The 26949-nt window shown below is 43.9% G+C and overlaps 1 protein-coding gene across 3 annotated transcripts; it reads left to right on the forward strand.

Annotated features, from left to right (window-relative positions):
- The first annotated feature begins 2590 nt into the window (after positions 1-2590).
- On the forward strand, positions 2591-25362 carry orc6 (origin recognition complex, subunit 6). Of its 3 annotated transcripts, none has more exons than XM_056278243.1 (7): positions 2591-2699; positions 3800-3926; positions 4308-4471; positions 6250-6339; positions 6982-7091; positions 16735-16821; positions 23454-25362. In XM_056278243.1, exons 1-7 carry the CDS (start codon positions 2635-2637, stop codon positions 23579-23581), a joined length of 771 nt encoding a protein of 256 aa, XP_056134218.1. In that variant the 5' UTR covers positions 2591-2634; the 3' UTR covers positions 23582-25362. The 3 variants fall into 3 exon arrangements, with proteins under 3 accessions (XP_056134218.1, XP_056134219.1, XP_056134220.1); XM_056278244.1 differs by having other exon boundaries at positions 2620-2699; positions 3767-3926; XM_056278245.1 differs by having other exon boundaries at positions 2620-2699; positions 3770-3926.
- Positions 25363-26949: the final 1587 nt, after the last annotated feature.

Raw genomic sequence — 26949 nt, forward strand, 5'->3', positions numbered from 1 at the left:
TAAACCTATGCTAGTGTGTAGTGTGTGGGTGCCTGGGCAGAATGTAAATGGGGCATGTGCTATGCTACGTGGGTGTGTGGAGAGCTAGTGTCTAACGTGCGTAAAGCAAAGTGTGGTGCGTAATGTAAATGGAGTGAGCATTGTAAATGTGCGTGCGAACCTTGCCGAATCGAAGTCCTGGGAGAATGTCCGAGTAGGGGTCCGGGGTCGTGGGCATTGGAGGGAATCCGTCCAAGTTGGAGAGAGGGAGTCCAGAGTAGCAGGGGTGCAGGGAGAGGGGGTAAGGGTCCTGAAGAGGTGTTGGGGTCCTGGAGAGGTTGGGGGTGAGATGGAGGCGAGGAGCCTTGAGGTAGCGAGGATGGGAGCATAGGTGGAGCTAGGAGACACTGGGTTTGGAATGGAGGGAGCCTGGAAGAGAACCGAGGAGACAGCAGGGTAGATTGGCACTGACAAGAAATGAAGCAAACTTAGAGAAACTGGTTAATTCTAGGAAATGCGAGAGGCTCTTCAGCAGACTAGACTGACCGGACAGTTGTCAACGTTCAAGCGTCGGACGTCTGTCTTCAGCAGCCTTAAATAGAGCGATGTCCAGATGGTAATTGGGTACAGCTGGCCTGATGGAAATTGCCAACACTAGCTGTCGAAGGAGACGCCCGGCCCAACCTCAATGGTGACGTGCTGAGTGGGACTGGGAACGTGACTGTGACTGGCATGGGCGTGGGGGCACAGCAGTCTGGTGTTCAACCGCCCTAAGTTCTCCCACACAACTGCCCTTCTCATGTCCCTACACTGGCTCCCAGTAGCTGCTTGCATTCAGTTTAAGACTCTACAGGGCAGTGAAAGGAACAGCTCCTTCCTATCTCCAGGCCATGTTCAAGCCCTACACCCCCGCCCAACCACTTCGCTTTTCTTCCTCGGGACGCCTGGTTGCCCCGTCGCTCAGAAGCCCCTGCTGCCGATCGATCCGGTCACGGCTATTTTCTGTCCTGTCCCCACAGTGGTGGAATGAACTCCCCACTGATGTCAGGACAGCGGAGTCGCTGCCCATCTTTCGGCGCTGGTTGAAAACTCACCTCGTCAAGAACTACTACCCTGTTACTTGCTCTTAGCAGTTATTGTATTCACTCATTTTAAAAAAAGAGAAAAATCTCTTTCTTGCTCTTTTACTTTAGCACCGGTTTTGCTCTTAGATGCGTGTTTAGAGAGAAGATGCACTTATGACCTCTGATGACTAGTATAGCTCTACTAATTTCCTGCGTTAAATGCTCTTATTGTAAGTCGTCGGCTGAATGACTGTAATGTAATATAATGTAATGATACTGAAACGACTGATCATTTATTTTTCCAATGTATGCATGATGAAACTCTGTGGCTTGATGTACACGACTGACTTTAGCCAAGGTTTTTCAAATGGAAAACTTTTCTCTGAAGGACATTGTTTATGGACTCGTCATGGACAATAGCAAAGATGACTATTTGGTCAACAGCATTCTTATTTTTGGGAAATTTTATATACACAAATCAAAATATATGAAAGTGAAACCCAACTTTTGTGTATTTCACAAAGAGTTTCTTGCTTATACAAATGCCCTTAAAATCATGAAAAATAAAAATGCAGTGACACTTTTTAGTATCTACTCCTGTATTTTCACAATGTGTGTCTGGTGTGTGGTGTGTGTCTGTGTGAGAGTCTATAAACGGCCAAACTAAAGCACTTGGGGCCTTGATTCTTTTTGAGGTTATTGGGGATGATCAGGGGCACCTATAAAAAATAGCAGAAAATTAAAATTATGCATAATTATGCATAAATATGCAAAATATGAATTTTTCTAAAAACTGCTAAAAACCACTTTTCTCGGCATTTCAGATGATTCTGAGCATCTTTGATTTTTTCACCTATATAAAAAAAAATTCTGGGACAGAAATGTTTTGGCATTATGCAAAATATGCTTTTTTGCAAAAATGCACTTATGATCCTAATTTTTTTTGGAGGTGGTAGGTATTGTTCCAGAGAGGACCAGAAAAATAGCAGAAAATTAAAATAATTATAATAATTTGCATAATTATGCAAAATATGCATTTTCTAAAAATGGCTAAAAACCACTTTTCTCAGCATTTCAGATGATTCTGAGCATTTGGGGGGAGGGAGTTGGAGTGGGGGGGGGGTTAAGGGCAGGGGGACAGCGGTTAGCTGGCAGGATGAAGAGGAGGGAGATTTAGACGGGTGGATAACCAAACCGCTACATTGTAGCGGGGGTTCTTCTAGTAGAAGAATATAATTTACAAAAGCCAGAGCCCTGTTATTTTTTTAATGTATTTTATATTAATGCTATTTCAACCTCCTTCAACCTCTCGTTTTTTATCTTTCTTTTGTATGTACCCGGTCCTATTGTTCTAATATAAAAAGGTTATTGCCATGTTGTTTGTAAATTTGAAATTGCTACATTAAAAAAGGGCTGTTGGCGGTCAATCTCCCCGCCGCTGTAGCACTATCTTGCCTTTAGAAGTCACTTGTCATTGGTAGGCGGAGATCGCCGATTGTCTGGTATCGCGAGACTATGGTGCTACGTCATATGGGAAGTTGAGGTTTTGCCGCGAAGTCCTCCATAACTGTGAACGCGCCACTGACCAAAGATGGAAAGGGAAATGTTTTCCAAACTGGCTTCAAAAATGGGAATAACGTCTGCAAAGATTATCAGGTGAGTTTGTAAATCAATCTGTACTCTAATACCTCGTTGAGTAAACCACTCCAATACTTACTTCACTTAGCGTGCCCGCAAGTTAACAACGAACAAGTATATTTTCAGTATGTTAATTAAGGTAAAATTAATCAACGCTTAGATTAAATAACAAGCACGAGTCATAACCAGAGTACAGATATTGAAGTTATGCGGTATTATGCCTACGGTTTTTCTTTCAGCGTGTACTCTGGCAAGTGTAAAAACACTTTCCAGCTGTTACTATGATTTAAATATTTTGTGTCGTCAAACCTTTCAGTTGTGGCCCAGAGTACAACTCTGACGGTGTAATCTGGCAGTTTTCAAGGCAGTATGATTCGTGCTAGTTTACTCTGTGCACATTTTACCTCACAGTTACAACGACATACTGGTCCGGCAAAACTTCCTTTCCTAGAAGTAAGCTTCACCCTGAGTTCTTTAAAAGTAAAGATTGTATCTTTACTTGCGGTATTAATTGAAAGTCCCCTTCATTATTTAACCAAGAATCACAATACGTAATTAGGACCCCAAGTTCAAGTACTCTCACAGACGCAGTTATAGTACAGAAAAAAATGCACCCATATACAATTTATCTTTCGATACGTAAAAACCGCACACACTACCACTCACATACAAGATGTTATACATTCAACACATTCTGGGCTCACACACACAAAAACACTAACCTTAACACTTTTCTCACCGGCAGGAAACATAGACATTTTACTCAAAAAATTAAATTTAAAATGTCCAATACACCACGTTTTTCTCAGTACACACGATGCTTTCACACTCAAGTTCTCCCTGTAAAGATGTAACGTTTTTAAAATGATATATATTTACATATGGTTTGAAATTAAATATATGTACATATAGTTTGAAATGAAATGAGCGCCTTCGTACAGCACTTTTCTAGTCCAGGGACATGAAGCACTTCACATGTGACCAGTCAAACAACTGCATTTTCATGGCATTTTATTATGATTACAGTAAGAATTAACAAACACTATGTCAACAGATGTATGCCTTTATTTTCCACATTTTTCTAGCAGTCCATAACAAAGCGCTTCTCTGCACCGCAGGCAGGCGGAGGAATATGTGCGCTTGTTCCACGTGAGATGCTTCGCACTTGGGAGCATCACCGCCACAGGCAAAGCGGTGATGTGCCTCGAGTTGGCAGCAACATCCATGAAGCTACCTTTGGACAAAGTAAGTGCTCTTTTGCCAATATCCTGGCTTGTTGGCTACCCACACCATTTACTTATTGGCCAGGGTGTGGCCCGTCACTCTGAATTCAGGTCTACAAGCTCACGAGAAGTTGTTCTGCCGTCTTAATCAAACTCAGTGTTGACACACTTGTCTTGTAAACACTTGAAAACCACAACCTGCATGCCTGTGTGTGTTCCCGTGTGTTGCTGTAAGACAAATTAAGTCTCCTCTTCATCTTCTTGGGTTCATATTCCTTTCAAAAGTTATTGCAGATAGGAAAATGAATATTACATATCCAGTCTCCATTGTAATGCTAACTTGCAAAAGGATTAAAAAAAAAGATCCCCATATACTTGACAATGCTGTGTGCATTTTCTCCAGGAATACATAATTAAATTGTCTGGTATGAAGAGAAAGCAGTATCAGAGTAACCTCAAGACCATGGAGTGCTTGTTGGGCCTTGAGTGTCAGCCTGGCCTGAGGGAGCTGGCGGTCCAGTATGGCTGTACAGATGCCACCCAACTAGCAGCACAAATACTGGAGAGGTGAGAACTAACACTGGACGGGGACCTGGAGTTTAACAAGCTTTACCTTACACATGCTACATTTAAAACTATATTGTTTGCAATGGCAATATAGAAATGCATGATCTTTGAATGTAAATGTTGTATGAAATAAACTGAACCGACTGGCTCTTCGTTCACTTCAGCGATGAAGGGAAGTTGAACATGAAGGAGAAGAGACATGAGATCACTTCTAAGCCCTGAGACAGTTGACCATCTCAATTGTTATAATCCCTGGCCTGTTTCCTTATAAATCACTGGCCTGTTCCCTTATAATCACTGGCCTGTTTCCTTATAATCACTGGCCTGTTTCCTTAGAAATCACTGGCCTATTTCCTTATAATCACTGGCCTACCTCCAGTGGCCCAGTGGGCTGAGGACTGAGCCCCTCAGACTTAGTTGACCACTTTGGAGCAGACAATAGTAACATATAAGTGTAGTGCATGAATGCAAGAGGTCATGAAGGTTTGAAATGGTTTAAAAGGACAAATGGGACAGCCCCTTGTGAGATTATGCTTTGCTATGCAGAAAATGCAGGATGTATTTGCCAATAGCTGATTTAGGAGTATTAATTGGTTTTTTTTTTTGCTTTTTTATTTCAACTGCAGTTTGATGTACTGCTTAGTTTGTTGATCACTCCCTGTGTTTAAAATATAAAAAGGTAAGCTATCAAATGCCAGGAATGCCTTGTCAGATATGGAAATCTTATGCAAATGTTTGACTGAAAATACAAATGAATGTACAGAACTATATCACTAGATGTAGAGAGTTAGCCAGATGTGTACATTTGCAGATAAACGTCTTCCCTGCCACATCCATGATTGGTTTGTTTACAGCTTTGGGAGGGCAGGACAGTCGGCTTTCAAACGTCACCAGTTTCACTAGGAATTGTCAGCTATCCATCCATCCATCCATCCATTATCCAAACCACTTATCCTGCTGTCAGGGTCGCGGGGATGCTGGAGCCTATTCCAGCAGTCATTGGGCAGCAGGCAGGGAGACACCCTGGACAGGCCGCCAGGCCATCACAGGGCCGACATACACACACACACACAAACACACAAACACTCATAACTAGGGACAATTTAGTACGGCCAAGTCACCTGACCTACATGTATTTGGACTGTGGGAGGAAACCGCAGCCCCCAGAGGAAACATTACATTACAGTCAATTAGCCAACGCTTTTATCCAAAAGCGACTTACAATAAGTGCATTTAATGTAGGAAACCCACTCAGACATGGGGAGAACATGCAAACTCCACACAGAGGACAACCTGGGACAACCCCCAAGGTTGGACGACCCCAGGGCTCGAACCCAGAATCTTCTTGTTGTGAGATGACTATGCTAACCACGGCGCCACTGTGCCGCCGAATTGTCAGCTAGTCCCTCAGAAATGCCTGCAGAAGTGCAAGCTCAGAGAAAGGCTGTATGTAGGTGTAGAAAGTCCTCATCGAAGCCCTCATGCACTTGCTGTTTTTTGACTGGGACATCCCTGTACCCTCGTCGACTCAACAGGAACATGCCTCAGTGTCCATGAGGCTGTGAGTGCACACATTGGAATTCAGCCATGGTGCTGTGATCTCCATCTACAATCTCATTATCAGACTGCTTGTTCAACCATGTTGTCCACTGCAAACGCCGTGCTGTAAATATGTAATGAAAATGTAATCTCTGGTTCTCATAATTGAACCTAATGTAAAGAAAATAAAATGCTAGATGGTCTGGTTATATTATGGTTTGAACAGTTCTCCCTTTCAGGTATGGAAAGAGCCTGCCTGTTGCTCAGAAACAAGATCTGGGTCTGTCTAAACCCCTCTTCACTACAGCTGCTCTCATTTCTGCGTGCAAGTAAGTAGAGTACTTGGGCTAAAATTTCAAGTTCAGTAAACTATTAGCAATACACACAATAACTGAGTTTGTTTTAAACCATATGATGCGATTCACACCTACATTATTTTGTGCAGAGTTTGCAAGCTCTTTGGGTTAAAATGGACAAAATGACTTTCAGCAATGTTCCAACAGACATTGTCATTTTGCTTTGAGTTTTTGGATCACCAGCCTGTTCAAAATTGATAAAAACATTCTGTTCTGAACCTACCCATCCACCCACCCAAATTATGTTGATGTGAAAGCCTCTTTAGATTCAACTTTGTTGCAAATGGATTAAAAAAAAACATGTAAAAAAACAAGAATAATTGAATTTACAAGGAAAAATTGAATTTGATTAATCACAGAAATATGAAAATATTTTATCTACTACTTACTGCTTCAACAAGCAGCTTGGATGTGTTTTGAGCAGGGTGGTAGGCTCCCCAACGCTACGTGTGCTGTCAGGAAGGTGTTTCAGCAACTTCATTGTCACTGATAGACACGGTGTGCACTGTTATGTCATAGATGCCTTGCCCTGGCATTGCCTCAGGGGAAATGCTGAAAATTAAGCCACATATATTAGATAATTGAACCTATTCTCTCCACTTTGCCTGCATTCAGGTGCCTGAACATCAGAGTTGACAAGAAACTTTCTGTATTGTCTGGAGCCAAGAAGGCCATCTTTGAGCGTCTGTGTGCCCAACTCCAGATGCTTGGACAGATTATTTACAGTAAGTGGGTCAGAATTTGTAGTATAACATTAGCTATACTATTGCTACTACATCAGTGGGTGGGAGTGATATTTATCTCAATAGCCCTGTGGATGAGTCATTTTCTATGGCATAGCTCTGTTCAACAGGAAAATTATAATTATAATAAATAATCAACCCTGGCTGAGTCGCCTGAGCAAGGGTGTATGATGTTGAAAGACCCAAAACACCCAAGGACCTCAGGAAACATCACTGATGATGTGTCCCAGTGCATCCTGTATCTTCGAATCAAACAATAAAAGTAACGCAATGTTTTTATAACGTATTGGGTTGCTAAATCTAATTGAAAACATTAATCTGAAGTAAGACAACTAATTGCTATGATTTGTTTTTTTACATCCCATACAGGCCTTTAAAGATCAGTCAAATAATTTGATGGGGCACAAATTCACTTTATCAGGGATTACTTCTGTTCTAAATTAAGACCAGCCACACACCAATACATGAGTGTTTTCCCTATATCAAAATAAATAATGTATTTAAATAACGAAAAATATGTGTAAAACTACATGTAACTATGGCTAAATTACTTAATGAAATAAATCAAAGAAATAAAAATACAAAATGAGGAAAATTATATAAAATTAGTACAATAAAGGGATAAAGCAATTGAGTGGCTGGAATAGATGAATCATCTCATTTTCAGCCGCTTCTCCGGGGTCGGGTCGCGGTGGCAGAAAACTAAGTAGGGCACTCCAGACGTCCTTCTCCCCGGTAACGCCCTCAAGCTCCTCCTGGGGGGCCCCACGACGTTCCCAGGCCAGATTGGACATGTAGTCCCTCCAGCGAGTTCTGGGTCTACCCCAGGGTCTCCTCCCAGTTGGACGTGCCTGGAAAACCTCCAAAGGAAGGCACCCAGAGGTAGCCTAATCAGATGCCCGAAGCCCCTCAACTGGCTCCTTTCGACATGAAGGAGCAGCAGCTCTAGTCCAAGCTCCCTCCAGATGTCCGAGCTCCTCACCCTATCGCTAAGGCTGAGCCGATCTCACCGTTTCGGTCACTACTCAAAGCTCATGACCATAGGTGAGGGTTGGAACAAAGATTGACTGGTAAATTGAGAGCTTTGCCTTCTGGCTCAGCTCCCTCTTCACCACAAAAATCTGGTACAATGTCCGCATTGCTGCTGATGCTGCACCAACTCGCCTGTCAATCCTACCCTCACTCTTGAACAAATCCATCCTACCTCACTCGTGAACAAAACCCCGAGATACGTGAACTCCTTCTCTTGACTGTAAAGTGAGCAAAGAAAATAATTTCCGACTCCTCACAACCCGCTCATCACCTCTTCCAGCTCCTTCCCTCAGTGAGGCAGTACAGTTCACTGTCCACTAAGACTAAATGCTTCACAAACAGTTTTTTCCCCCCTAGCTGTCGGGACTCTGAATTCCTCCCTGTAGTCCCTTTCTCACACACCATTGGCATGCATACTATCATTCCACTAATTGTTGTGCATAATATGTTTGTTTTTGCTATTGTGTAACTGTATTGTTCATGATAATATGTGGAGTGTCTGTTGTTGTCCATGTATGTATTGTGCTGCAGAGTTTAATGTGTACCAAAAACCAAATTCCACCAGCCTTGGTCGTGTGGCTAATAAAACAATCTAATCTAATCTAATCTAATCTTGAGGCAACAACTCATCCCCAAACCAGAGGGAGCAATCCACCATTTTCAGGTAGAGAACCATGGCCTCAGACTTGGAGGTGCTGACTCTCATCCCAACCATTTCCACACTGCTGCAAACCCCCCCAGTGCGTGTTGGAGGTCGCATTCTGATGAAGCCAACAAAACCACATCATCTGCAAAGAGCAGAACAGATGCGAAGAGCAGAGATGCACTTCTGAGGTTCCCAAAACAGACACACACCTCACCTTGAGATCCTGTCCATGAATATCACAAACAGAATCGGAGACAAGGGACAACCTTGGTGGGTTCTGACACCCACCAAAAATGTGTTTGACTTTGTGCTGAGAATGCGGACACAGCTCTCACTTTGGTTATACGAGGACTGGATGGCTTGTAGCAACTGCCACGGTACCCCATACTCCCATTGTACCCCCCCCATAGAGTGCCCTGGGGTACACGGTCGTAAGCCTTCTCCAAGTCCACAAAACACATGTAGACTGGCTGGGCAAACTCCCATGGCCCCCTCAGCACTTCTGCAAGGGTAAAGAGTTGGTCCGTTGTTCCACGGCCAGGATGGAATCCGCATTGTTCCTCCTGGATCTACCCCAGTACCCCATACTCCCACAGTATGCCCCACAGTGTGCCCTGGGATACACGGTCATAAGTCAAGTCAATTCTATTTGTATTACCCAATATCACAAATTAAAAATTTGCCTCAGTGGGCTTTACAGCAACACAACATCCTGTCCTGAGACCCTCACATCGGATAAGGGAAAACTCCCTTAAAAAAAAAACCTTTTAACAGGGAGAAGAAAATTGTAAGAAAACTCAGGGAGAGCAACAGAGGGGGATCTATATCCCTGGATGGACAATGTGCAATGATGTTGTGTTTACACAATTTACAGAATACAACATTGAAAGAGGATAACAGAATTATAATAAAATTATATAGTTTATGAAGAATATGATGCGCAAGATGCCAAGCACTGTCCAGATGCCACCAGAACAACCCAGGACCCAAGCCACACGACCAGCATCACGTAAGCCTTCTCCAAGTCCACAAAACACATGTAGACTGGCTGGGCAAACTCCCATGGTATGGCGGTATCGATGTTTCGGCTCAGTGTGATTCCAGCACCTGGCATGATTCGGGTCCACTTATCCTCTGCAGGGACCAGCGCTGCCTGTTCCTGCCCACTCCTCAGCACTTCTGTAAGGGTAAAGAGTTGGATCATTGTTCCACGGCCAGGACGGAGTCCGCATTGTTCCTCCTGGATCCGAGGTTCGACAATCGGTCGGAGCCTCCTTTCCAGCATCCGAGAGTAGACTTTCCCAGGGAGGCTGAGCAGTGTGATGCCCTGATAATTGGAGCACACTCTCCGGTCCCCTTTTTTAAATATGGGAACCACCAACCCAGTCTGCCGCTCCACAGGTAGTGTCCCTGACCTCCACTTGACACTGATGAGGCGTGTCAGCCAAGACAGCCACCAAGGAGCTTCTTAACTACCTCAGAGACCTCTGCCAGGGATATGGGTGGGGCTTCCTCAGAGTCTTCAGACTCTACCTCCTTCACTGAGGACATGTTATCTGGGTTCAGGAGCTCCTCAAAGTGTTCTTTCTACCGCCCGACAACATCCCAAACCAGGTCAGCAGTTCCCCTCCCCGGCTGAACACAGCCTGAGTCAAGCCCTACTTCCCCTTCCTGAGTCGCTGGATGGTTTGCCAGAACCTCCGTAAGGCCAACCGAAAGTCCTCCATAGCCTCGCCGAACTCCTCCCACATCTGAATTTTTTGCTTTCATGACCGCCGAAGCCGCAGCCCTTCTGGCCTCCCGGTACCTGTCTGCTGCTTCAGGAGACCCCTGGGCCAGCCAAGCCCAAAAGGCCTTCTTCAGCCTGACAGCTTCCCTCACCGCCAGCGGGTTTTTAGGTTGCCATCTTGGCAGGCACCAATGACCTCATGACCACAGCTCCTGCCTGCTGCATCTGCAATAGAGGGTTTAAACATGGCCCACTCAGACACCATGTCCCAAGCCTCCCTCAGGATACACAAGAACTTCATCCGGAAGTGGGAGTTGAAGACCTCATGGACAGGGGCGCCCGCCAGACGTTCCCAGTTCACCCTCACTACATGTTTGGGTTTGCCAGGTCTGCCCGGCAGCCTTCCCCGCCATCTGATCCAATTCACCACCAGGTGGTGAGCAGTTGACAGCTCTGCTCCTCTCTTCATTCAAGTGTCCAAAATATACGGCCACAGATCTGATGATATGACCATAAAGTCTACCATCGATTTTCGGCCTAAGGTGTTCTGGTACCAAGTACACTTATGAACCACCTTATGTTCAAACATGGTGTTTGTTATGGCCAATCCATGACTCACACAGAAGTCCAATAGACCCTTTTACAGTTTGGTAAATGATGATCACGTGATTTTGCTGCCAAAATGCGCGCACATACTATGCGTGACATAGGTCATAAAAGGGTCTAACGTTCAGTTTAAGCATCACAATTTTAAGTTAACAAAAACAGAATTAACTTACCCAATATAAAATGGGCGCCACATAAGCATGCATTTTTAATGATTTCTTCGGTCCAGTCCACTCGTTTTATAGACCCTTTTACAGTTGGTAAAAAGAGATCACGTGATTTAGTATGCGCGTGCGTTTTGGCAGCAAAAAATGGCGGAAGTACGGTCGTACCTACTATGCGTGACGTAGGTCATAAAGGAGTCTATAGCAAGGCACTACTCGGGTTCCGATTGGGGATGCCGTTCCTCCCAATCACACCCCTCCAGGTTTCTCCATCGTTGCCGACTTGAGCGTTGAAGTCCCCCAGCAGAACTATAGAGTCCCCAGGCGAAACCCTATCCAGGACACCACCCAGAGACTCCAAGAATGCCAGATAGTCCCAACTGCTATTCGGTGCATAACCACACACAACAGTCAGAGCCTTTCCCCCAGCGACTCGCAGTCGTATAGAGGCAACCCTCTCATTCCCCAGGGAGAACTCCAACACAGCAGTGCTCAACCAGGGACTTTGAGTATCCCCACGCCCAACCGGCGCCTGTCACCTTGGCCAACTCTGGTTAAGTTGAAGAGTGTTGTATATCCCTTGGACGTTGATTTTTTTTTGTTTAGTTTGGATATATGTGTTAGTGTGGATATGTGTGTTCTAGTAGTTTTTGGATGTGTTTTTGTCTTTGTGTTGTACTGCTGTGGGCTGGGGAAATGGCATTTCGTTTCACATACGCAAGTGCATGAAGTGAAATGACAAATCAAGTGTTTCTGATTCCTGAGTCCAGCCACTCTCCAGGAATTTGGTACCAGAGCCCATGCTATGTGTGGAAGTAAGCCCAACTATATCTAGTTTGTACTGCTCCACCTTCTGCACCAGCTCAGGCTCTTTCCCTGCCAGAGAGGTGACATTCCACGTCTTGAGGACCAATCTGCGATGCCGGAAGTTGGCACGCCTGGTCCCCGCCTTTGCCTGCTGCCCGACCTGCATTTCACCCTACCCCAGTGCTCATCACAGCGTGTGGTGGGTCCACGTGTTGGTGGCTGAATGAATCAGATAAATCAGGAATTAATAAATGACTGAATTGCAAAACTTCAAGAATTTGAGACAGATGATTTTTATTTAAAGGGTCTGATCCTTCAGGTGTCGGACCCTATAGTCAACTGGTTAACGTTATTGCCCGTGGTGTGGGAGATCCGGGTTCGCCTTTCAGCTGCGGCGGTTCCCTGTTGCCCCCCGAATTCGCTATAATATCTTTATGATCCCTGAGGGACAATTTGTATGGGCACAACGGTTGCACAGTGGTTAGCGCGGTCACCTCACAGCAAGAAGGTTCTAGGTTCAAGCCCCAGGGTAGTCCAACCTTGGGGGTCATCCCTGGTTGTCCTCTGTGTGGAGTTTGTATGTTCTCCCCATGTCTGCGTGGGTTTCCTTCAGGTGCTGCTATTTCCTCCCACAGTCCAAAGACATGTAGGTCAGGTGAATTGGTCATACTAAATTGCCCCTTGGTATGAGTGTGTGCGTGCGCGCGTGCGTGCGCGTGCCTGCATGCACACGCCCTGTGTGATGGCCCGTGTCTTCCTGTCTGCTGCCCAGTGACTGCTGGGATAAGCTCCAGCATCCCCGTGACCCTGAGAGCAGGATAAGCCTTTCGGATAATGGATATTTATCAGTATACTATGACCCACATGATTAGAGTTCAATCACAAGTAGTGGATATCTACAGCATTCAGCTAACCGCCCAACCACAATATCTGTTAGTCGCAATTAGCAACTCAAGTATAACGGCTATAAAACTGATGCATACGCACTATAACTTGGGAGAAAGATTGCGATGAGAAACAGGAAGAACTTTGATAAACGTCTCTGAAAAACAATCAAACAATCACTATAACACAACAGTACCAGTTCTGCATTAAGCATGAGATATTTTACTCCAAGTCTGTTGATGAAAAGCTGGTTGGCTGATGGTATGGAGGGTTGGATGTTTCGGCTCACTGTGATTCTGGTACCTGGCATGATTCGGGTCCACTTATCCTCTGCAGGGACCAGCACTGCCCGTGGACTACAATACCCATAACTCCCTGCTCAACCTCACAGTTAATCTCCACCCACCGTCTCACCTCACAGTGTAGTATTATTGGTTACAGAGATACTGTATCCAGTGATGCAATTTCGCCCATGAAACCGCACCAATTTTCAAATTCGCCCTCTCTGGGAAATGGCATTGGGGTCGGAGAATGAAATCGGAAATGAAAATGAGTACAGAAGAGGGTTAGAAAAGAAAAAGAAAAGGAAGAAGAATACATCAAATTCCTCAAGTGATTCTGTCAGTCATTGAGAGCAGAGACGTATCTTGTTGGGAATATCGCCGTGGCAAGAGAAAACAGGATTTTCAAGGACCCACATGCAGTCGGAAAGGTTGTAGGGCGAAAACTTGGAGATGTACAATCGATCAGGATAACTAGAAGTGAGGTGGTTATCATTTATTGTCTCTCAAAGCGTCAGAGAGATAGAGCCCTTAAGATTGATGTATTTGATTGTTGCTGTGTGACTTGCGTAACACTCAGATCAAAAGCAAGGATGAAGGGGGAGATAAGTGGTGTGCCACGCTGAGTAGAGGCTGAGTCATTTTGGGATGTTGCAGGTGTATGTGTGAAGCAAGAAGAATGACTAGAATCCAAGAAAGAGGACAGCAATTCTGTGTGTTTGAATTTTGAATGGAAACTGCCGGAAAGAGCGTACCATGAGTATGTGTGTTACAGGGTGAGGCCATATGAAAGAGTTTCTCTCAGAAGTTTTTGTTGTCAAGAATATGGACATGTTGCTGCAGTTTGTAGGGGAGTCGGAAGATGTGGAGATGTGGGAAGGATAACTGCAAAGGGAGGAGTGTAATGTTGAGAAGGAACAGTGAAAGTGCCTGCACTGCAAGAGAAATCATGATACAGGGTCAGCAGAGTCCAAAAAAAAAATAAGGAAAAAAAAGTGAATATGATGAGAGCAGAAATGGGATTGTCATACGCCGAAGCTACTAAGACAGTGGTGAGACATGACAAGATGGTGGGAGTGCAAAAACAACTGAAGCAGAAGAGGAACAGAGCTGACCAGAATATCTGCACGGACAAGAAAATATTTTTGGCGTTTATTGCCATGGTCATAAATTCTTCTGCTGAAGTACAGGGAAAGTCAGAAAGATGGTGTTGGACGCTGCCAGGAGATACTTGAATGTTGTGGACATATCTGGAGAAGATCTAGATGTTACACTGCGGGAAGGATTTGCATCACCATAGACTGGGTATGGGTTATAAAATAGACAATGTCTTGGATGGGATCACGTTGGGTCTACAATGTAAATAATTAGTACTGTGAAGTTCTTATATTTCAGTAGGTGGCGGTAACGCACCATTTCGGATGCCAGCCACCAATAAAAACCAATGGTAAGAGGAAGGAATTTGCCCTCTCTCGCCATGGCCATGCACACCACAAGCATAAAGCAATCCCTTTCTGCAGAAGAACAAGGAGGACAAAGAACAACGGTTCATGTGTCTTCACATTACCGCTGGCCATGGTTTTACTGGAAGATAACCTAGTCTTGTTAATCTGCCAATTAGCTGTTATAACTGGTTAAGTTTTCCTGCAAGACACGCAGAAGTTACCCGTGCTCTAGATACACACTGTGATTCATGTAGGAAGTTTTGCCAAGGCTGATAGTTAGTTTTAGTTTTTTCTTTTAAATGTTTTTTGTTTAAAATCTTTGCTTGTTACTTGGGAAAAGTAGTATGGGTTGAAATCATTGGCTCTTCAGTTGCGCACTGATCCTCATAGTTAGCAAGATGGACCGTCTACTTTTCATTTGCAACTGTAGCGAATTCAGGGGGCAGCTGGGAACCGCCACAGCCAGGATGCGAACCTGGGTCTCCCGCACCACGGGCGACAATGTTAACCAGTTGACTAAATACGACCCTGTTAGCCAAAGGCTAGTGAGTCTATTTAACCGTGCACGTTACACTACCCCCCCCCCCCATATCAGCTCCAGCTCCCTCACGCCTCTGGGCACACACACTTCTGATAGCCTCACGGTCTCACCATCCCACTTTCCCCCTCACCATCCCACTTGCCCCCGAATTCGCTACATTGGTGTCAGCGAATTTGGGGGGGCAGCCCGGGAACCGCCGCAGCTGGAACGCAAACCCGTGTCTCCTGCACCACGGGCAACTACGTTAACCAGTCGACTAAAGGGTCCGACCAGTTGGCCAAGGGCTAGCGAGTCTATTCGGCCGTGGTCGTTACACTACTGTCATTTTTGTTTCCTGTTTGCAAAACTACTTCGGTAGATTGAGCACGTGCAGGATTCTTTCTCTTCTCCTGTTGCTTACTTTGTTTGCCTCAATCTTGTCACACTCTTATCATTTTGCGCCAAATCGTCTTCGCGATTTCATACAACACCTCCCCCTTCTGGCGCGCACACACTTCCCCACCCACAAACACATCTCTCTCCGTTGTGCGGTAGCACACGCACATATTCAATTCAATTCAATTTATTTTCATTAAAAACAATGTGCAGGGCTGTAGCTTCCCCAAATAGTGCAAGAAGTGCAAGACAGACATAGACAAACACAGTATAAGATATACACAGATGAAGACCAAAAGCTAAAAAATAAGTTAAAAAAGAGCACGAGTACAAAATATTTAAAAATAGCCACAGACATTCAGTGGGTAGCCAGGTTCAGGGGGGCAACAGCTTAGGGAAAGAAGCTGTTTTTTGAGCCTGGTAGTGTGGGCTCTGAGGCTCATGTAGCGCCTCCCAGAGTGCAGGGGGGAGAACAGTCCATGGCTGGGGTGGGTGGGATCTCTGCTGATGCTGAGTCCCCTTCAAAGGCAGCGTTTGTGATAAATCTGTTTTATGGCTGGGAGCTGGGTACCGGTGATATGCTGGGCCGCCTAGACGACCGGCTGCAGAGCTTTCCGGTCTACTGATGTGCAGTTGCCGCATGCACACGCACACACACACACACTCCCATGTGCACCCCCCTTTCAGTGCACACACACACACTTAGCTAAACACACACACAGTATTTGCACAGCCTCACTGCCTCATCACCCTTTGTGCATTGCTGCTCGTCATTGATTGTGCCTGATCAATATTAATTAGATCATTAGTGTTGATTAGTATTAGTCGATTTTCTTTATTGATTGTTCTTTATAAATGGTTTTCATTGAAGTCCTGCCTGTTTTGTGACGATAATTACTGAAGCCTTCCCTCGCCAATCAAAGTACTCCAATCAGTGCAACATGGAATACTCCATCAACTTGAATGGTTCAGTTATAACTATTGACCACCAAAGTTAATGGTTGATAGTTTAGGAGACTGATTTAATAAGACTAGCTTGCTTATTCCATCATTTTAGTAGTTTAAAACCTACTTGACTTAAGTCATATTATATTTCTTGTCTTCTCTGATACAGAAGAGAACACTTCACTTGCAGCGCAGCTCAAAACTATCCACAAAAGACAGAAACAGGAAACAGAATGTGATGAAGAAGCAGACGAAGGTGAGTTTTAACCTGTCACTCATGATATGATGAGCAAAATACACACCTGTCCTGTAGACGACCTGTCCCATAGACCACCTGTCCCCTAGACCACCTGTCCCATAGACCACCTGTCCTGTAGACCACCTGTCCTGTAGACCAAGTGAACACTTTTTTTACTTGCAGTCAGACCTGCTTAAGTCACTCCTACAAGGGTAGAAAAACATTGACCTCACAGAACCTGGATTAACAGAGGTTGTTGAAAGGTTTGTTTTTTTTAGTGTTCTTTACTTTGAATTTAAAAAATAAGATTAAACATCTTTGTATTATGGTTTATTAATTGAATATACTGTTATTTTAGAAAATGTTATGTGTGATACCAACTGTCTGTCCATGCCCATGTGTCATGGTTGAGCCTGTATTTTCACGTAGATTACTTTGTATTCTTAATGTGTTGCTTTTATTTCTTTTATTTTTTTTACTGTGTGGGCCTGTTAGAAAGTTTTTCAGATGACTGCAAGGTGAAAAATCCTTGGAGTAGCCCACGCAGCCTTTTTATCCCATAACCCACTCCCAGTGCCTGTGGTGTGTAGGTGAGAGCTGCTGTGATGCTCAGTACACAGCCTGTACTGATGGCTGATGGGAGTTGCACATCCCATCAGTACACAGCCTGAACTGATGGCTGATGGGAGCTGCACATCCCATCAGCTCTGACACCCCCTGACTGTGGGACAGTCACTGGTCTTTCCTCTGTCTCTGCTCTTTACATTGGAAATAGCAACAGGAAGAATTGTCCAGTCAATATCAGTGAAACATTTTTTCTCTTCATCCTTCCTGCCATGTGCCTGATCTTCTCCAGGTCTGTAACATAGACCTAGTCCTCTGTCGGAATGTTTTTCCAGCACCACATTCCACGTTCACACTTTCAGCTTCTGTTTGGCAGAGTTTTGGATGGCATCTATGCACACATGACATGACAGCCACCTATCTTGCTCCCACTTGTGCAAGATGCCTTTTATAGTGTAAACTATGGCATCTGTCCTTAGTTTTTATTTATTTTTTAGGCATTCTCTTTTTTTTCTCCCCCTTTTCCCCCACATAACTACCCCACAGCTGTCTATTGAGTTCTTCTACACTGACTTATCAAAGCTCTCTTACTTCTAGGTTGGTCAATTTTCCAGACATATTTGAATATGCTCTTACTTTTATTGGCTTAAAATAAATTTATTTCCTCAGACGGATGTCTACCCTGAATTAGTTACAGTCCTTGTGATGAATTGTCAACTTTGGCTAATTTGAGTTGAACAGTATTGAAATAGAGTTTTGACCAATGGGATTGATGTAGTTGAGAGGGTTCCTGAAAAATCTGACACTGGATTGGTATAAAATTGCACAAGTTTTTTCGGGATTAAAAAACAACAACTTCAAGTTGTTAGGGTACTGCAGTTACCAGAGTTAGACTTAAGTGGTTTTGACTGTAAAAACGTAGCTTTTGAATCCACATCAAGTAAGAGAAGTGTAAGATAAATGGATTTAACATGGATTATTATTACTATTGTTAATATTATAATCGAAAGGGTGAGATTGCGGATACAAGTGGCTGAAATGAGTTTCCTCCATCTGTAGGGTGTCTGGGTTCAGCCTTAGAGATAGGGTGAGGAGCTCATACATCCGGAGGGAGCTTAGAGTGGAGCCTCTGCTCCTTCGCATCAAAAGGAGCCAGTTGAGGTGCTTTGGGTATCTGATTAGGATGCCTCCTGGGCGCCTTCCTTTGGAGGTTTACCAGGCACAGCCAACTGGGAGGAGACCCCGGGGTAGACCCAGAACTCGCTGGAGGGACTACATGTCCAATCTGGCCTGGGAACACCTTGGGATCCCCCAGGAGGAGCTGGAGGGTGTTGCTGGGGAAAGGGATGTCTGGAGTGCCCTACTTAGCTTGCTGCCACCGCGACCCAACCCCGGAGAAGCAGCTGATGGCGAATGAATGAATTATTATCATTATTATTATATCATTACATGGATACAGAACATGGATTACCCGCTGGCATTACAAACGGGTGCAAATGAATTTGTGGGTACCTGTAAATACATTTTGACTCACAAAGTATGTTGTTCATGTTCAAAGATTTAAAATGCTTATTTCTAAAGTATTCTCAATTGTAAATACTAGTACTGCTACTACTTTCAGCTGCTCCAGTTAGGGTTCGCCACAGCGGATCATCCGTTTCCATTTCTTCCTGTCCTCTGCATCTTCCTCTGTCACACCAGCCACCTGCATGTCCTCCCTCACCACATCCATAAACCTCTTCTTTGGCCTTCCTCTTTTCCCTGGCAGCTCCATATTCAGCATCCTTCTCCCAATATACCCAGCATCTCTCCTCCACACATGTCCAAATCATCTCAATCTTGCCTCTCTTGCTTTGTCTCCAAACAATCCGATTTGAGCTGTGCCTCTAATATAATTGTTCCTAATCCGATCCTTCTTCATCACTCCCAGTGAAAATCTTAGCATCTTCAACTCTGCCACCTCCAGTTCCACCTCCTGTCGTTTCAACAGTGCCACTGTCCCCAAATATGACATAGCTGGTCTCACAACCATCATGTAATGGTTGTGAGACCAGCTATGTTATATTTGGAGACAGTGTCTTCTGTCACAACTCACCCCTGACACTCTTCTCCATCCACTCCACCCTGCCTGCACTCTCTTCTTAACCTCACTTCTGCATTCCCCTTTACTTTGGACAGTTGACCCCAAGTATTTAACTCATATACCTTCGTCACCTCTACTCCTTGCATCCTCACCATTCCACTGTCCTCCCTTTCATTCACGCATAGGTATTCCGTCTTGCTCCTACTGACTCTTCTCTCCAGTGCATACCTCCACCTCTCCAGGCTCTACTCAACCTGCACCCTACTCTCACTACAGATCACAATGTCATCCACAAACATCATCGTCCATGGAGACTCCTGCCTGATCTCGTCCGTCAACCTGTCCATCACCATTGCAAACAAGAAAGGGCTCAGAGCCAATCCTCGATGTAATCCTACCTCCACCTTGAACTGTCATTCCAACTGCACACCTCACCATTTTCAGATGTCTCTCATACATATCCTGCACTATGCCTACATGTTTCTCTGCAGCTCCCGACTTCCTCATACAATACCACACCTCCTCTCTTGGCACCCTGTCCTATGCTTTCTCTTAATCCACAAAGACACAGTGTAACTCCTTCTGACCGTCTCTATACTTCTTCATCAACATACTCAAAGCAAACATCACATTCGTAGTGCTCTTACCTGGCATGAAACCATACTGCTGCTCGCTAATCATCACCTCTCCTCTTAACCAAGCTTTTATTACTCTTTCCCATATCTTCATGCTGTGGCTGAACAACTTTATACATCTGTGGTTGCTACAGTTCTGCACATCCCCCTTGTTCTTGAAAGTCGGCACCAGTATACTTCTCCACTCCTCAGGCATCCTCTCACCTTCCAAGATTTGTTAAACAGTCTAGTTAAAAACTCCACTGCGATCTCTCCTAAACACCTCCATGCATCCACAGGTATGTCATCTGAACCAACTGCCTTTCCACTCTTCATTCTCTTCATAGCTGCCCTCACTTCCTCCTTGCTAATCCACTGCACTTCCTGATTCACTATCCCCACATCATCCAACCTTCTCCCTCGCTCTCATTTTCTTCATTCTCAGCCCCTCAAAGTACTTTTTTCACCTTCTCAGCACACTCTCCTCGCACATTTGCATCTCTATCCTTGATCGCCCTAACCTGCACATCTTTCCCAACTCCGTCCCTCTGTTTAGCCAATCGGTACAAGTCCTTTTCTCCTTCCTTATTTTCTAACCTCTCATGCAACTCACCATACGCCTTTTCCTTTGCCTTTGCCACCTTTCTCTTCACTTTACACTGCATCTCCTTGTACGCCCGTCTACTTTCTTCATCTCTCTGACTATCCCACTTCTTCTTTGCCAGCCTCTTCCTCCGTATACTTTACTATACTTCCTCATTCCACCACCAAGTCTCCTTGTCCTCCTCCCTCTGTCCTGATGACACACCAAGTACCTTCCTAGCTGTCTCCCTCACTATTCCTGCAGTGGTTGCCCAGCCATCCGGAAACTCTTCACTACTACCCAGCGCCTGTCTTAACTCCTCCCTGAACTCCACACAACAGTCTCCCTTCTTCAACTTCCACCATTTGATCTTTGGCTCTGCCTCACTCCCTTCCTCTTCTTGGTGTCCAAAGTCATCCTACAGACTACCATCCAATGCTGCCTAGCTACGTTCTCCCCTGTCACCACCTTGCAGTCTCCAATCCCTTTCAGATCGCACCTCCTACATAAGATATAGTCCACCTGTGTGCACTTTCCTCCACTCTTGTACATCACCCTGTGTTCCTCCCTCTTCTTGAAATATGTATTTACCACAGCCATTTCCATCCTTTCGCAAAATCCACCACCATCTGTCCTTCCACATTTCAGTCCTTGACACCATACCTACCCACCACCTCCTCATCACCTCTGTTCCCTTCACCAACATGCCCATTGAAGTCCGCTCCAATCACCACTCTCCCCTCCTTGGGCACACTCTCCACCACATCATCCAACTCACTCCAGAATTATTCTTTCTCTTCCATCTCACACCTAACTTGCAGGGTATATGCGCTGATAACATTCATCAATAAACCTTCGATTTCCAGCTTCATACTCATCACTCTGTCTGGCACTCTCTTCACCTCCAACACACTCTTGACATACTCTTCCTTCAGAATTCCCCCTACCCCATTTCTCCTCCCGGTTGCACCATGGTAGAAGAGTTTGAACCCACCTTCGATGCTCCTGGCCTTACTCCCCTTCCACCTGGTGTCTTGCACACACAGTATACCTACCTTTCTTCATTCCATCATCTCAGCTAGCTCTCTCCCTTTACTAGTGATAGTGCCAACATTCAAAGTTCCGACTCTCACTTCCACACTCCTTACCCTCCTCCTTTCTCGCTGCCTCTAGACATGCCTTCCCCCTCTCCTTCACCCAACAGTAGTATGGTTTCCACCGGCACCAGGTCAACAGTACTGGTGGTGGTCGTCGGTAAACTGGGCCTCGACCGATCCGGTATGGAAATTTATTTATGATCCGCATTTGGGATTTGGCAAAGATTTTATGCCAAATGCCCTTCCTGACGCACCCCCCCCCCCACTTTATCCGGGCTTAGGACTGGCAGTACGAATGCACTGGCTTGTGCATCCTCAGGGACTGGGTTAAAAAATGTGGCGGCTTAAGGCCGTTGCATTTCTTGAATGCTCATTCCTGAAGCTACTCATATGGGCGTTAAACCTAATTTAAAAAGGGCCCTCTGTTAGCCAGAGGGAGTCATCTACCAGGCATCAGTGACAAGAGAAAACAACTGCAGAGTGGACACTTACATTGGACTAACAGAAGGGCCTTTTAAAGTTAGGTTTAACACCATATGAGTAACTTCAGGAATGAGTATTCAAGAAATGCAGCGGCCTTAAGCCGCCACATTTGGTCATTGGTAGACAAGAACATTAGTTACTCTATCTCATGGAAAATCCTTACTAAGAGCAATGCATACTCAATTAACAGCAAAAGATGTAACCCATGCTTGGCAGAGAAATATTTTATTCTTTGCAAGCCTGATATGTATACTTTCAACAGTAGAAATGAACTGGCCACCAACTGTAGACACAGAAAAAATATCTTCTTTGCAATTACAAGTAAACCAGTGTCTTTATTACCATTAGATGATATACATGTGACATTTATTAGATGTTATATTTTTATATTTTAACTGTCTGCTCTTCCAACTGTCCTCCAGCACCACTGCACTATATTATATACGTAAAGTACCCCATTGGATGTTATTTTGTTATATTTTAAATGTATGCTTTTTCAACAGTGCCCCGGCCCTTTAAGTCCTTGTTTTTTCAAAACGAGCCCCAGTCCCTCCCCCATTGGTTGTAATGTTTGTGATATTATTTTTCAAATGTTTTCTATCCTCCCATTGGTTGCTGTGCACCGTAACTGGGGGCGTGGTGCGGAACAACGTAGTATTTATTGGCTGTGTGTATTTCTTTGTTGTTTAACCACAATGGCTGATGATGAGTGTGTGACGCACGAAACAAGCTTGTACTGAAAAGCATTTAAAGTTTTTTTTTCCTCTACATCTATCTTTATATATATATATGTTTGTGTGTGTGTGTGTGTGTGCTTGTGTGTGTGTGTGCTCGTGTGTGTGTGCTTGTGTGTGCTCGTGTGTGTTTTCTGAGGCTGTAAAATGTTGGTTTACATCAGTAATATTGGTGAACTTTGGCATTAAACAAGCCTATCTTTTCAAGTGAAATGTATAATATCATACCAAATCTATTCTTTAAATCCCTAAAATATTTCAGACTTTATTTCATATGGAATCTTAGGTTGATATATTCTCACAAACACTAATTGAGAGAAGATAAATATGTATCACAATATGACAATTTCCAACTTTTCTCCCAATGCAATACTGTTGAAAGATGATAAACAATATTATTGCTATGCCCTAATAGAAACTGTAACTATTTTGCCTTTAAAGTGTGTGCGAAGTTTGTCTTGTGAAATATAGTTTTTGTATTTTTTTTTTCAGAAGAGAATTTCCCTTCGTCTCCTAAGAAAGAGAAGGGGGAGGAAAAGATAATTGCACAGGACTACGAGGAGTGGAAGAGGAAAATCTTGGAAAAAGCTTTGAAATCTGAGAATGCATGTACCTGTTAGCACATACATAAGGGTGGGATTTTAAAAGTGTGCACTAGTGATCGCTGTCTCTTGAATTCAGGAAGTTAACACAACATTTTGTTCATGATGATACTGAATGTTTTATTTGTTTGCCATGGTAGAGCATACTAGGTTATCTCCTCACCCTCTGTATCTGGGAAAGTAGAGAAGAGCTTCAGAGTGTTGAAGCCCAGGCCTGGCAATAAACTCCAGCTGTTCCTTACTAGAGCTCTTCCTTCACATTATGTTCCTTACTAGAGTTCTTCCTTCACATTATGTTCCTTATTAGAGCTCTTCCTTCACATTATGGGTTGTGAGTCATGATGGTTCTAGAGATTAAAGTGGCTAGTTTTACCAGATGAAATTATCCAGGCAAGAACGTTTGAGCAACTCAAATAGATTTACCCTCTACATGAGGGATATTTCCCTTTCTCTTTCTTATTTGGCTTACCTAACCACAGACATACAAGGGATTATAAATTTGTAAATTTTTAATGTCGTCAGTAAGCTGATTTGATTGTAGATTTCCCTTAATACAGTTTGCTGACGTCTTAAATTTGTATAAAACACCTTAAAACAACCCATTAATGCCAGGAAATTGTGGTGTTTTGTCCAGACAAACTGCTAAATGTAATTACATTAATTTTGTATTTGTCTACTGTTTGCTGTTAGAAAAGTATCCCCCCCCCCTTCCGGCGCTTTAAGAAACGTTACCTGGAGATAAAAAAAACCCTCTGATATTAATCTCAATATTAATTTCATTACTTTAATGGTTTAAAATTTTCTCATGAATACACACAAAATCTGGATTAGGGAAGCTCCGCACTCAAAGAACAGTTTAATTCTCGTGTTCAGTGTATGCAAGTTAACATGATGTCTTAATCTTGAACCATCACAGCAAGCAGAATAAAGGACTACTTTTAAGATCCAATAGGCAAAACCTCAGCAGAAGAATTGCTTCCTGATTTTAACTGCCATAAAGTTCCCCATCTTTAAGATTGCTGGTTATCTTGTGATATATATATATGTGTGTATATACACACACACACTTTTTTTCTGATGAAATGTATCTATTAGACCATGTCACAACTTCCATGATATTAAGTCATTAAATTTGTGTAGAAACACGTTAAGTCCTACTGCTTTATATGATTGATATGCTTTTGTTTTGTTTATGTTCTCATTTGATTTGAAACATTTTTCCAAACTAAAGTTAGTACTCTCAAATCAATTAAAACGTGAATTTTTGATAATTTTGCAAACAAAATGAACATTTTCATTGTTTTCACAAGAACTGTCAAACAACATATACCATTTTTCCAAATACTGCACACAAAAATATGTATACACCCAAGCCTGTTCCATCAGGCATCCTTCACGAATGGACTGACAGGTGGTAAACCAATGTCATGCCCACACACGTGGGCATGAGATGATGTGATGGGCACAGTTGCATTAAATCATAGGTTTATAGGGTGGGGTTTTGACCAACAGGCCTGAATTATGCTAATTAACTCAGAACAGATAAATTGGCTTCACGCCTCAAACCAGGGAGAGGGCTGAAAGCTGCCGGGATAGCCCCGCTGTGTTCTCACTAAAGAGACGTTCCATGTTTGTTTTTAGTCTTTTTAAATTCTTTTTAAATGGTTTCAGCTGGTATTTTTACGTTTTTGTTTTAATAAACATTGTTGTGCCCCTGTTGACCAGCTGGGCCTGTGAGCCCAAATTGTGGTGCGGTAGATTTATCATTTTCCCTTCTGTTGTCTGTTATTTATGTTTTTCTTTCTTCACAATGAGAGCACGCTAGTGGTTCAAACACCAACCCCTAGCCCCTGATTGCATAAAGGAGTACTGCAGTCAGACAAAATTCTTTCACCTACAAGTGATTGACTTGCTGGTCATAGACTATCGTTACATACACATAGATAGATAGATTATTTTATTAGCCACATGACCAAGGCCGGTGGAATTTGTTTTTGGTACACTTTACACTCTGCAGCACAATACACACATAGACAACAACAGACACTCCCATATTATCACGAACAATACAGTTACACAGTATCAGAAATAAACATATCAGGCATAACAGGTGAATGGTGGTGTTTATACCAATGTCGTGTGAGGATGGGACTACAGGGAGGCATTCGGAGTCCTGATGGCTAGGGGAAAAAAAACTTTGCGAAGCGTTTAGTTGTAGTTGACGGTGACCTGTAGCACCTCCCTGAGGGAAGGAGCTGGTAGAGGTGATGAGCAGGATGTGAGGGGTCAGAGGTGATCTTCCCTGCTCGCTTTACAGTCCGGTTGGTATGTAGAGATTCAACTGAAGGGAGTGGGTTGCCTATGATTTTGGATGCCTTGTTGACAATCCACTGCAGTTTTTTCCGTGTTTGACTGCCCGTGCCGCTGTGCCATATTGTAATAGAAGATGTTATGATGGACTCGATAATGGCTGAGTAAAACAGAACAAGAAGTTGATGATTGATCCGGTATTTTTTAAGCTGCCTAAGAAAGTAATAGTCGTTGAGCTTTTGCAATGATGTGTTCAGTGTTAGTTTTCCACTTCAGGTTATTGCTGATGTATGCTCCAAGGAATTTAAAAGAGTCGGTGGCGGTGATGGGGTCTCCGTTCACTTGTATGGGTGTTTTAGGATTCGGCATGCGTTGGAAGTCAATAATGAGTTCTTGGGTTCTGGCTGTATTAAGCAGAAGATTGTTGTTTGCGCACCAAGTGACAGCTTGGTCTACTTCAGTGCGGTACTGGGTTTCATTATTGGTTGTGTCATCTGCGTATTTTATTATTTTAACAGAATTGTCTGTGGATGTGAGGTGGGTGGGTGTAAAGTGAGAAGAGCCAGGGGGAGAGAACACAGCCTTGAGTGCCTGTACTGAGGGTAAGAGGGTGTGAGGTTAGGTTATTAACCTTCCCCCTCTGTGGCCTGTTCCACAGGAAGCTCCGAATCCAGTGGCATATGGCTTGGTCAATGTTCATAGCCAAGAGTATGGTAAAGAGTTTGAGTGCGTTGATGGAATTGAAGGCGGAACTAAAGTCTATGAACAGGATGCGTGTGTAGGTGTTTGGTGATTCCAGGTGTTGCAGGGCATGGTGCAGGGCTATGCTAACTGCATCTTCAACAAACCGGTTGGCTTGATAGGCAAATTGATATGCGTCCATCATTGGGGAGGTGCAAGATTTCAAATGTGACAAAATGATGCGCTCAAATACTTTCACGACCACAGAAGTTAGGGCAACTGGTCTGAAGTCATTGAGGCAGTTGATCTTTGAGGTCTTTGGCACAGGAATGATGGTAGAGAGTTTGAAGCACTGTGGGACTGTACATTGACTTAAAGAGGTGTTAAATATGGTG

Source organism: Lampris incognitus, chromosome 4 (assembly GCF_029633865.1).
Source record: "Lampris incognitus isolate fLamInc1 chromosome 4, fLamInc1.hap2, whole genome shotgun sequence".
Lineage (NCBI taxonomy): Eukaryota > Metazoa > Chordata > Actinopteri > Lampriformes > Lampridae > Lampris > Lampris incognitus.

What these genes read in the sequence shown, in the direction of transcription:
- orc6 (XM_056278243.1), top strand. Translation starts at nt 2,635, where the DNA reads ATGGAAAGGGAAATGTTTTCCAAACTGGCTTCAAAAATGGGAATAACG. An exon ending in GCAGCACAAATACTGGAGAG is followed by an intron (nt 4,472 to 6,249) that starts GTGAGAACTAAC and finishes TCTCCCTTTCAG; the next exon opens with GTATGGAAAGAGCCTGCCTG. An exon ending in GCTCTCATTTCTGCGTGCAA is followed by an intron (nt 6,340 to 6,981) that starts GTAAGTAGAGTA and finishes GCCTGCATTCAG; the next exon opens with GTGCCTGAACATCAGAGTTG.